Source organism: Nuphar pumila, chromosome 13 (genome assembly GCF_984573655.1).
Source record: "Nuphar pumila chromosome 13, dmNupPumi1.hap1.1, whole genome shotgun sequence".
Taxonomy (NCBI): domain Eukaryota; kingdom Viridiplantae; phylum Streptophyta; class Magnoliopsida; order Nymphaeales; family Nymphaeaceae; genus Nuphar; species Nuphar pumila.
The window spans coordinates 67042386-67055661 of NC_143261.1; the positions used below are offsets into that span (position 1 = coordinate 67042386).

General features: G+C 39.2%; 1 protein-coding gene across 1 annotated transcript in view; it reads left to right on the forward strand.

Moving 5' to 3' along the window:
- The first annotated feature begins 329 nt into the window (after positions 1–329).
- Positions 330–13276, forward strand: part of LOC149818575 (proteinaceous RNase P 1, chloroplastic/mitochondrial-like) — a 35113-nt gene continuing 22166 nt past the window's right edge. Inside the window, exons 1-4 of the mRNA XM_089984931.1 lie at positions 330–1626; positions 1913–2008; positions 2114–2295; positions 3709–3829. Coding sequence (XP_089841057.1) covers positions 535–1626; positions 1913–2008; positions 2114–2295; positions 3709–3829 — 1491 coding nt within the window. The 5' untranslated portion in view covers positions 330–534. The remainder of the gene's footprint in view (positions 1627–1912; positions 2009–2113; positions 2296–3708; positions 3830–13276) is intronic.

The window sequence follows — 13276 nt, forward strand, 5'->3', positions numbered from 1 at the left end:
TTTGCACCGATATTCATATTGGTAAATATAAAATATCGTTCGAGAAGAAGGGTATGGTCCCATAGAGCCACTAAAATATGGGTATTTTCAACATTTGTTTTGCAAATCCAACCATGTGAATGTGCTTGGCATGATGAATTTGTTAAGAATCAACCATTGGATCCTGTATTTTCAGATGAAAAATATGATTTTTGAATGCTTTAATATTTATAAAAAATATGAGTCATTGTTTTTAAAGTCTTAAAAAAATCTGGTTTATGTTCTTATAAAACCAAACAGTTAGATTCAAGAGAAAAGAACAAAAAAATACAGCAAATTGCGGTTCAAATTAGTGTTCTCGTATTTCCAGTTTTCATATTAGAGTGATTCTGGTCCCACCATCACAACCCTATCCAACCCAAATCTTTAAAAAATAATAAATAAAAAAAAAGAAAAAGGGCTCACCTTCCCACCCTTGTTCGAAACTTCGAACAGTTTCAGCTCAAAAACTCACTGATCCAATTCAGTCCATTGTGCACCGACCAAACCCCCTGAATGATGCTACTTGGGCAGCTCACCTCCTCAGCCCTGCGAGCCAAGCCCTTCTTCAGATGCCCCTCCACCACCTTCCCCTCCCTCCGCCTCCGCCCCCGCCACCTCCACCGCTCACCTCCGCCCATCATGAAGCCCACCGCCTCCCTCTCCGGGGCCCAGCCCTCTCCCCACATCGCTAACCCCCGCATCCCCCGCCGGAAGAAGGCCCGCTTCGAGGCGCCGGAGAACGTCCTCCGCCACCGCCTCGACATGTGCTCGAAGAACGGCGACGCCGCCTCCGCCATCGTGCTCTACGACGAGGCCCGCCTCGCCGGCGTCCCACTCTCCAGCCACCACTACAACGTCCTCCTCTACCTCTGCTCCCTCCCCGACTCCGCCGCCGACCGGCTCAATCGGGTGGACGTCGTCGACCGCGGGTTCGAGATCTACGACCGAATGCGCGCCGACGGGGTGCCGCCAAACGAGGCCACGATGACTGCCCTCACCCGCCTCGCCGCCGAGAAGGGCGACATCGACCTCGCCTTCGATCTCGTCCGACAGATGCCGGAGTCGGGGCTCGCTCCGCGGCTCCGCTCATTCGGCCCGGCGTTGCTAGGGTTTTGCAGAGTTGGGGATGTGGAGAAGGCGTACGAAGTCGACGAGTATATGGTGAAGATTGGGGTTCTGCCGGAGGAGGGTGAGCTCGCCGCGCTGCTGCGGGCGAGTTCGGATGCCGGAAGGGGGGAGAAGGTTTACTCGCTTCTGCAGAGGTTGAGGAAGACGGTGAGGGCGGTGTCTGAGTCGACGGCGGAGATCGCAGAGAGGTGGTTCCTCAGCGAGGCGTCCGCCGGGGTTGGGGTGGAGGATTGGGACGCAGAGGAGGTTAGGGCAGGAGTTGTTGACGGGGGAGGCGGGTGGCATGGGAAGGGTTGGTTGGGGAAGGGGGAATGGAAGGTTGTGAGGACGAGGATAGATGACAATGGCTTTTGCCAGGCGTGCGGGGAGCGGCTGGTCATAATCGACATCGACCCTGTGGAGACGGAGAATTTCGCGAAGTCTGTGGCGGATTTGGCTTGCCAACGAGAGGTTAAGACCTCTTTCACAAAGTTTCAGGTGGGATTTCTGTTTGTGTGTACGTACAATGTGGCTGTAATTCTCTTTAGCTTGACCCTTTTTCATGTTGATAATATTGAATTCATGTTAAAAATCCAGACTTTTTTGGTTGTTTTACCATTATTATACTATTATCAATTGATGATCATGTCTGGTACATAGTTTCTGAAAAAGAAAGGATTTTGTGATTAATCTGGTAGTGATTTTGACATTAGAACTTCCAGAGTAATGTTTGTTCCAAGTATTAAATTCAAGTTTAGCTAATTCAAGTGGTTGGTTCTTCTAGGATTGGCTTCAAAAGAATGGGCCATTTGATGCTGTGGTTGATGGTGCCAATGTGGGCCTCTTCAATCAGGGTTCATATGATTTTAGCTTCTTCCAGGTAGAATGTTTGTTACAATTTGCTTTACTTTTCTTTGGCAATAGAGCAGATGCCAAAATTTGAGATTATTTACCATGGGAAGCACTTGTGACAATTTCATGGCAGTTGAATTCCGTTGTAAATGCATTACGTGAAATGAGTCCATCAAAGAAATTGCCGCTTATTGTGTTGCATAACCGGCGCCTAAAGGGCGGTACTGCAGAAAAACCACAAAACAAACAGTTGATAGAAAACTGGCGGAGATCCCGTGCACTCTTTGCTACCCCGGTTGGTTCAAATGATGATTGGTTAGCTCTTGATCCTTACCTTTTTCTGTGCAGTTCAGACGTCCTTGCCTACCTCAGTGGATATTAATTTTATGTTCATGGGTGTACTGGACATATCTAATCTCTTCTTGTGAGTTGTTGGGCAGGAGGGAATGAAGAACTACTAATTTCTATGCACAATTCAAGTAAAATAGATGAAATGACTTCAACTAAAAAACTTATTATTCTAAAAAAAGGAAAAAAATATAGAAAAAATAACCTATTTACTTTTTATTTTTTGCTTTTCTCCATATGCCTTCATTTCCCACATTGAGACGATGAATAACTTTAAATCAGGGCAAGGCCTCAGATATTAACATATATTAAATTAGATGCCACAGGTTGCACTTTCAGATAATTGATGCAGTACTAAAAAATGCTAGTTACCATCTTGCACAAATATGTAACTGAGCTTTTTGATGGCTAAACAAGAAAATGGAGTTAGAATAAATGTTAGGGAACCATGCTTTGACCTACTGATGGATCGAAGAAACAAGCACAAAAAAACAAAAGGAGAAAAAACAGCCACACGAAAACAAGGTTTTTACGTGGTTCGACATGAATTGCTTACGTCCACGACCCCACAGAGCCTTCTTCTTTATTGATTGAGATACACAATACTGAGGAGGATTACACAATTTTACATGGGGTCTACTAGTATTGTTGGATACAACAAAGAGTCTAGGGTAAAATTGCAGAACCACCCTTCAAAAAAATTCGTCTCGGGGCTAATGCTCTCGAACCCCCACTCTACGGGCAGGTCTCCTGCAACGCCCGACCAACTTACCGCGAAGTTGGATCCGTGAAAATTATGGATTTATATCCAGGTAGGAAAAAGGCACCACACTCCAACAAAGAAATAACCTTTTCATCGTAATGTTATCATTGAAAAAAAATTGTTTCTCACAAAAAGGTTTTGACTCAATTAAGCTGGAAGAAGGTTTCTTTAAATCTTTTTCAGAAAAAAATAAAGATGGGTTTCTCTAATAAGTATGTTTACATGTTTTAAAAACTTGATTTCAAGTACTGCTGATTTAGCCAATAATTGGTAATTTATTTGAACAACTTCAGCTGTTTATACTGTTCAAGAAACATGTAAAGAAAAAAAGAATAAATAATTACTCAACCAAGAGAACGGTGTTTGGGAGCTCAAAATAGTAAAATTCTTGAATGTGATGGTTGTTGTAAATTGTCACAGTTGTTGTGACTTGGGTAGTTCAAAGTATATGACTAAGAAATTTTGTTTTTCTTGGGAGAATTTTAGCTAATGTCTGACAAGGACTTCAATCTAGACCTATCAATCTCTACATGCTTGACATCATTACCTTCCAATGCTGTGTTCAGTCTGCATGCTGTGTTATTAGAGCTCATTGTTGTTTGGATTATATTCGCCAGGTACTGGCTATATGCAGCTGTCAGTTGTCGTTGTTTGCTGGTTACAAACGATGAAATGCGGGATCATCTATTTCAACTTCTGGGGAATAGCTTTTTCCCAAGATGGAAAGAGCGGCATCAGGTCTGCTTCATCAAACTTGGATACTAATCCACTGGAGTGAAAAATTTCATAGTTATTATTACACATAGATTACTGAGAGATAGCCATGCACTTGTTATTGGTAGCTGACTTTTATGAAGTGTCTTATCGGTTCCTATTTTGCCCCTTTTTCATGGCTGAGAATTATCTACTATTTAAAATTTTTATCACCTTGGCTATATATTTGTGGTTGTCACTTGTATGCTTATTGTTTCTGTTTCTTGTAATTATTCCTAAACTTTCTTCTTTCGCTGACATCATCGGTCCTCATTACCATATGGAAATCCTTAGACGGAAAGGTCACAACCTATGTCACATAGGTGCGGGTGCAGAGATGCGGTACTTTAAAAAAACTTGGGTGCGGGGTTGTGAGAGGGTATATATATATAATTTTTAACAGTTAATAGTAACACTAATGAAATGAAAAACAATTATCATAATATCATCAAATCAATTCATCAAGCATGCAATAAATCAAATTAACAATCTACAATTCTATTATTTATCATAAAAACTAACATCACAATTAGATCAACCTAAATATACTATACAAACAATCAAATAAATAAAGCAAAAAAGAAGTAAATTATACAATATACTAATAAAAGAAGCAAACAACGCATAATTATTACATACCAAAAGTATATCTTATGCAATGTATATGACGATAAGGTAATAGATCCTAATAATTTTCTGCTTCATCATCAAATGCATCATAAGAAGGAAGACTAGGCTCAGATAAGTCCATGTTTGTAATGTTGAAATTATGTTCTCTCTCTAAGTCTTAGAAAATCATACTTTTTCTGGGTTTACATCCCAAAATTTGGATGATCCTTGTCTGCGTTACAAACCCAATTTGAAAATATTAAATACAAGTATATTTAAATAAAGAAACTAAGAAATAGTCAAATAACTAAGAGCAATTAATACCTTTATTCATCATTTGTTCGCGAAGGTAGTCGAAGATTAGAATGAACATATACTAAATCCTCTGCACGCTTTGCTGGTGAGTTTGTTTCTCTTCATGTTGTGGATTTGAGAATATGTGCTCTAATTTCTTTTACAACAGGATGAACTAGCATGCTGAGATAGCAATCTCAATGCAAGACGTTGAAGAAGTTGTTTCTGATCCAAATGTTGACCACCATGTGATAGGATCTATATTCTTCTTCTCTCTCGCTATTAATGCTTGTCAATATAATCTTGAAGATAAAAATTTCTCAAACTCTTGTATGACTTGATTTAGAATATGTAATTCTCGATAAAGTCTTGCCATATATATATTTCTATGCCTTGATAACTCTGGGTCTAAATTTGGAAGGACACGACCAACATCATCTTCCTGCCACTTCTTTGCATAATATTTGGGATTGAGTGAATGTGCAATGTAAATGAGTATTGCTCTTATCTCATCTTTTGACTAAAATTGAATGAATATGATTAAAAAATTCTAAATCATCCAATGTAGGATTTTTTCTCTCATGCTTAAAAACTATAACTTGTATTTTTTTAATCATGTTAACCTATATTTCATAAACTTTATGAAGCATGGTGTTACACCCTAATCTGGGACTTCGGGGGTCTGAGTTCGGTTGGTATTACTTTCTACACGGAAAGCATACAATGTTCACACATAGGAAACATGATTAAATTTTTTTTCATTCTTTTTTTCAATAACTCAGTTTCTTTACAATGTTCATCATTCATAACAAAAGAAAATAACAAATACATGAATGTTTAATGACATGAAAGATAAAAACTACCAAGTGTTCTGCTGAAGAAGTATTCAATTAAGTCCTGCTTGTGTTAGTGTGCCTGGAACCTACAATTGTAATTAAATAAGGAGGTGAGTCTATAACCCAGTAGGAAATAATTATAAGCAAATAACCACTTCCACTTACAACTGTAGTGGGATCTAAGCTCCTAGTCTGAGTTTAGTTTTCGACACCACAAAAGTTTGTATGTTTTAATTACCCCCCTCACATTCACTCTTAAATACTTTGTCACACCAAATTAATCCTAGGTCCGCTATACCGGTCATAGCCGGCTATGGGCGTAGCAACCTGCGTAGAACACCTAAATTATACATGTTGGTCAGACAATGAACCATACACTCACAGTCGTCTCTAGACCACCAGACACTATAGTGAAACAAAAAAGGGATCCCATCGGTAGCTAGCCAGGAGGTCAGGCTCAGGCTCAGGCTCAATCTCAATCTCGGTATGATTCATGCTACATCCTAACCATGATGGTTCTTAACCATCCATGGTCGTTTAGAGTCCTCATACACTGTGTGAGTGTAACCTTAAGTCATAAGCTAAGTTCAACACATAAACCCACATTCTCAAACTCGTATTTTATTTGTTCTCTCACGAGTGATATCGTGAAATGATCACGACCGATCTCATTCTTTAATCTCAGGATGACATTTGGACTCTCACTTATCTCATAATAAGCACGCAACGATGTAGGGTCTCCATATCGTTAAATCACCGGTGGCTCACTTTGTATGACGGCTGCAATCTGGCCGCAAACCAGGTAGCCCTTACCATAGGTCACCACTTTCGGGATTTAAGGGGTTATGCATGCTAATCTCAAAATATCCATTCATACAACATGAATAGAATAAAATGGGACTCAAGTTTAAACACAATCTCATCACAATGCATGTCATTAGCAATTTATCACATAGATATGCTATCATAAAATAATATTTCTAACATGCATGATATACAACATGTATTCCACAACTAATATGTGGATGCAATCATTTCATAATATTATGCATGGTCAATTTATGCATATTATTTTTATACTTAAAAGCTATCATGCTAATCATGTTAATTCACAACAATAACATGTAACGTAAGGAAGTTTATTGACATCTAAAGTTACTTATAATATCTCTTATCTCGAATATGAATATTGTACTCTAGTCGCAATCGAGTCTCAAGATGCTCTAAGAGTGGGATCTGGTCATTACACAAGTATATTCATATTAATGCACATAATCTCTCATACTTTAACAAAATTACAAAAATACCCCTTCTCGAATTTACTCGTGAGACCTCAATATTTATATTCTTGATTTGACTAAAACTAACGGACAAACAAATTCTCTTCTGCAATACGAGTCCAATGCACCAAACCTCACTTGATTCTGAGTTTAGAGTACAAAGTTATGTTCATTTTATCAAAAGTGGATTTTAGATACTCACAAGGGCATTTTGGTTATTTTGAAATTATTTTCATAATTCAAAAATAACTCATAACCCTATCCAGATCCATTTATGAACTAGGTTCAAAACGGTCTGATTGAATCCATACTCATTACTGATCTGGATTCAGAACACTCTAACTGGATCCAGACCCAGTTCTTATCTAGATCCATAACTGTTTCAATTAGATCTAGAACTGATCTGGATCAAGAATTGATCTGAACCAGATCTAGTTCTGTTCTAGATCCAGACCCATATCTCCCTGGATCTAGCTTTATCTGGATCTGTCCAAACTAATTGGATCAAACTCGATCCATATTCGGGCTGGTCCAAATCAAATCAATATGGAGCTGAGACCCAGTCAGACTGAACCAGTTCGGTTTGACCCTGTTTGATCCAAACTGGTTCGATTCAGACTGGTTCAGTCTGAATCGACTCTACTTGAACCGGTTGGACCAGGATCGGTTTGGTCTGAACCGACCTAACCTGAACCGGTTCGACCGACAATCTTTTTTTTTTAAAGGACCATGGTTCAGTTCGGTCTGGGTGCGACCCAGACTAACCCGATTCGGTCTGGGTCACACCCAGACCGAACCAATCTCTTTTTTTTTTATTTGGCTTGATCTAGGTCGCGCCCAGACCGACCCGGTTTGGTCCGGGTCGCACCCGGACCGACCCGTTCCCCCTTTAATAAAGGGGCATCACCCCTTCCGTCTTTCCCCTTCTCAAACACAGAGGGGCCCGGCTGCCGGAGTCGGCCCTCTCTGTATCTCTTTGAGGCAAAGGGTCGGGCCACTGGCGTCAGCCGATTGGCCCCCCCTTTCTCTCTCTCTTCGTCGTAGTCGCATTTTTTTTTTGTTTTTTTGCATCTCACCGGTAGCCCCCCTTTTCCCCCCAAAAAAGGAGAAAAAGAAGAAGAAGAGGATGGAGATGGAGGGGCCTACCTTGTCGTCGGCCCGGAATCTGATAAGTCTTGCACTTTTTTTTTTCCTTTGTCGTCACTCTCCCTCTGCCTCTCTCTCTCGCTCTTGATGCGGGTGGAGGAAGAGGGGCTGCCTGAGGGTTTTTATAATCCTCACGCAGGGTGAGGGGGATGAGGATAAACCTCACCCCCTCCCGCAGATTATGGGGGTGAGGTTTCGATTTATCGAAGGCAGTTCTCCTAAATGGGAATTTGTTTTCATTTTTTTTGAGGTTATCCCCTCCGACGATTTTGTCGGAGGGGATTTACAATTCTACCCCTCTTAAAAGAATATTCATCCCGAATCTTACCTGAAAATAATTATGGAAATTGTTCGATGATGTCTGATTCACGCTCCCATGTAGCCTCATTTTTGTTGTGATGGCTCAATCTAACTAAAACCAAAGATATTTCTTTGTTTTTCAGTTTTTATACTTTTGCATCCAAGATTTCTATAGCCTTCTCCCTCATGTTTATGTCATCTTGTATTTTCAGCACTGACTCAGCTGTATCTAGTATGTGGGAGAGATCACACAGACACTTTTGCAACATAGAGACGTGAAACACGTGAATTTGAGACAAGGAAGGTGGCAAAGCCAATCAGTACGCCTTTGACCAAGTCTCGCGAGTATCTCAGAGGGTTTAATATATCTGGGATTCAATTTTCTTCTTTAACTAAAACACATCACTTCCTTAAAAGGAGATATTTTCAGAAATACATGATCCCCTTGTTCAAATTATAACTCGCCACGTCTTTGGTCTGCATAACTTTTCTGTCAACTTTTCGCTGCTATAAGGTGCTCTCGAATAAATCTCACTTGGTCTGTCATCCGCTGCATCAAATCAGGCCCTAACAATCTTTTTTCTTCGACCTCATTCCAACACACGGGTGTTCGACATTGTCGACCGTATAATATCTCAAAGGAAGTCATGCCTATACTTGCTTGAAAACTATTATTGTAGGCAAAATCCATCAGAAGTAGGATGTCATTTCATGAGTCACTATACTCTAAAGTACACACTTGTAACATGTTTTCCAGGGCCTGAATGGTTCGCTTCTACTGTCCGTCTGATTGGGGGTGAAATGTCATGCTCATTTTTAAATGCGTCCCCATAGCTTCTTGAAAACTCTGCCAGAATCGCGACGTGAACTTTGAGTCTCTATCCGAAACAATCGAATCTGGTACTCCATGAAGTCTAACAATCTCTTTGATAAACAATTGGGCTAACTGGTCACAAGAGTGAGTTGTCTTACACACTAAGAAGTGAGCTGACTTAGTTAGTCTGTCGACAATCACCCATACTGAATCCATCCCATTCTTGGTCCTTGTGAGTCCTGAGACAAAATCCATTGTGACATCTGCTCATTTCCATTCAGGTATAGGAGTCGTTGCAATAATCCACCAGGTCATTGGTGCTCAATTTTCACTTGCTGGCACACCAGACACTTGCTTACAAACTCAACAATGTCTCTCTTTATACCGCTCCACCAAAACGTATCTTTCAAACCTCACTACATTTTGGTGCTGCCAAGATGAATGACATATCTTGAGTGGTGTGCCTCGCCCAATAATTGATGCCTGAGTTGATTATCCTTAGGAATGCACACTCTATTACGAAATTTGAGAAGTCCTTGATCATCAACTTTGAAGTCTTACTCTTCACTTTCTAAAATCCTCTTCCTCACTTGGACCAACTCTAGATCTAAAGATTGCTTTTCCTTAATTTGCTCTCACAATTCTGACCTTAATATGGTTTGCACAAATAATAGTCGACCTGGTAAGCATCGAGCTTCTGCTTTCTGATGCACGACCAAGGAAAATAAATCCCAATCTGCGAGTCTAGCCAATGCCGCTAACTTTTTGCTAAAAGCGTCATCGACTACATTCACCTTTCCAGGATGATATTTTAGCTCAAAGTCATAGTATTTTAAAAATTTCAGCCATTTTCTTTGCCTCAAGCTTAAGTCTCTCTGCGAAAACAGGTATTTAAGGCTTTGGTGGTCGGTAAAAACTTCAAATTGTTCGCCATATAAGTAGTGTCTCCATATCTTGAAGTCGAATACAACTGCCGCTAGCTTCAAGTCATGCGTTAGATAGTTGACTTCATGCGTTTTTAATTGATGAGATGCATAAGCTATCACCTTACCGTGCAACATCTGAACGCAACCCAATCCCTTATGAGAGACATTGCTGTAAATAGTGAAACCTTCGGATCCAGAAGGTAAGACCAACACCAGAGCAGTGGTCAAACACTTCTTTATCTCCTGAAAACTTCGCTCACACTTATCATTCCACTCGAACTTTATGTCTTTCTTAATGAGCTTTATCATTGGAGTTGCCAAAAGAGAAAACCCTTCCACAAATCACCGATAGTACCCAACCAATCTCAAGAAACTACGAATCTTGGTAGAATTCTTAGGTCTAGTCCAATTGGTGACTGCTTCAATCTTCGCAGGGTCTACCATAATTCCATCTTTAGAAACAATATGTTTAAGGAAGGATACTTGTTCCAACCAGGGTTTTAAAACTCGTTGAGTCAACTCGGTGACTCGGCTCGGCCCTTCAACGAGTCAACCTGGAAAGGTAATCTCGTTTTGCAAAAACTCGGCCTTGACTCGGGCGAGTTTTGGGCACTTTTTTCTTTTTTCACTTTTCAAAGGCTATGGGCAATTTTTTCATATGTAAGTGTTCATTTTTCAAAGAACAAATAGCATAATAACAATAGGCTTACCAACTTAATATAAAATCACAAAATTAGTAAGTCTATCAAATTTCACGTCCATCATTCATTCCTTTTGGTAGCTCCAAGTAAGGAATCAAACCCAGTACCCCTCATTATGATATATATACATCACCGCATTCTCATTATCCAAAGCTTATATGCATTTATGTGCAGATATATAAGGCATGGTCCAATCAACTCTACATCAGACAGACGCTTACAAATATCAAGATAAAGCTCAATGTTCCCAAAATTTTGCAAGGATTTTCTGAGGCCCTGCAACACAACAACTATGTCCATATATTCAGGATGTAAATCATGATCGAGCATGGCTATTAAAGTTCTTGAAGCTAGTAATTAAGTCATTCTTTATATATTGTCTTGAAAGACTTGTTCCTGCTTGTGTAGTTTCTTTAGTAAATGTGAGATTTGAATTAAGAGCAATTTTACTTGATGTTATTTTTACAATTTTTACTTATTAATCAATTAAACTAGTAATTAAGTCATTCTACAAACCTTTATATGTTTGAATGACAATTTATATATGGTCTTTCTTTTAAAATCAAAAGTTAACAAAACCCAGTCCGAGTCACCGAGTTGACCCGCCGAGTCATGAGTCAATAAAGAACGAGTCGAGTCCCGAGTCACGGGTTTTAAAACCTTGGTTCCAACCAAAAGGCATACTTAGAGAATTTGATGTAGCGTTGATGTTCTTTGAGTGTCTACAGGATTATCCTCAGGTGTTCTTCATGTTGCTCCCTCGTGGTAGAATAAATGAGAATGTCATAAGCAAATACCACCACGAACTTATCCAAATATGGTCTGAAACCCCTATTCATCATATCCATGAATGTTGCTGGTGCATTAGTCAGACCAAAAGGCATGACCAAAAATTCATAACATGACCAAAAATTCATAATGCCCGTATCTTGATCTGAATGTCATCTTAGCCACATCTTCTTTTTTAATCTTCAGCCGATGATAACCCGATCTCAGATCCAACTTTGAGAAACATGCAGCTCCTTGAAGCAGTGTGACAAATATTGTGAGATTTATGAAAATCTCGCGATAATATCTCGAGAAATTGCCTGAAAGTTTAAAATGGTAATTTCTCACGAGATTTTCAAAATATTGTGAGATTTATGAAAAAACATAAATATTGTGATTTAAACATCATATTTACGTTTTAAACGACTATTTATCGTGAAAAAATCCTATATATTTTTATTTTTAAATAATTTTTATTAATATTTTCTTATAAAAATAATTTTTTATTATCGAGATTTTGTTAAAAAAATGTGCGATTTATGTAATTTTTTCAATTTCTCACGAGTTTTTGAAAAATGAGAAATTGCCGATAAAAACTTTTGTCACTATGCCTTGAAGTTGATCGAACAAATCATCAATTCGCAACAATGAATATTTATTCTTAATGGTTACTGTATTAAGTTGTCGATAATCTATACACATTCGCAGTGATCCATCCTTCTTGACGACTAGAATTGGAGCACCCTAAGGAGATACTGACGTTCGAATAAAGTCTTTCTTCAATAATTCTTGCAGTTGCTCCTTGAATTTCTTAAGTTCTGCAGGTCCCGTCTGATAAGGAGCCTTCGAAATGAGCGTTCTCAAAACAAGATTAATTTGAAACTCAATTTCTCGATCAGGAGGGAGACCTATAAGTTCCTTCGAAAAAACATCAGCATAATCACGAACTATGTTCATATTAGATATGGTAAGGTCTTTTTTCTCTTTGGTCTTCATGTAGGCCAGACATCCCATGCATCCTTCTTGAATGTATTTGTTGGCCTTCACGCAAGATATGATCGTTGGCTTGGGTAGTTTCCTAAAACCCTGGTATGTGAAAGTTGGAGTCTAGGGGATTTGAAAACTGACACACTTCTTTCTGCAATCAATGGTCGCATGGTGGTCTGACAACCAATGCATGCCAAGAACATCTGTATTCTTGAAATCTAGTTGCAATAAGTTCACAAGCAACTCACAATTTTTTATTTTTACTATACAATCGTTATACACAGTGTCCACCATAGTGGACTCGCCTATAGGTGTTTCTATAAAGTAAGAAATACTTAATTGTGAAGGTGCAATTGTCAACTGTTTCCCAAAAGTTGACGTAGTGAAACTATATGTAGCTTTAGAGTCAAACATCCCATTCGCTACATTGATATTATCACGTAAATAGCTTATTCTTATTTGCATCATTTATACCCGCACGAGATTTCATCAATGCAAGCAATTATGACACTCATATAGTCAAAAATATTTATTTAATTAATCATTCCAATACATATAAAGGAAATATTACTAGGCAAGCAAGAAGAAAACAATGCAAAACAAAAGATAATCGAACTAAACTTAATAAGCTAAGTATTCTTAAATGTGACATTATGTCACTCTTCGATCCATCCGAAGCTTGGTTCTCTTCCTGAATTTCTTTTTATCTGCTGATGGTGAGTCGTAGGAGGAGCATTCAGGTCATACTGGGGCGAAGCACGAGTGTAGGTC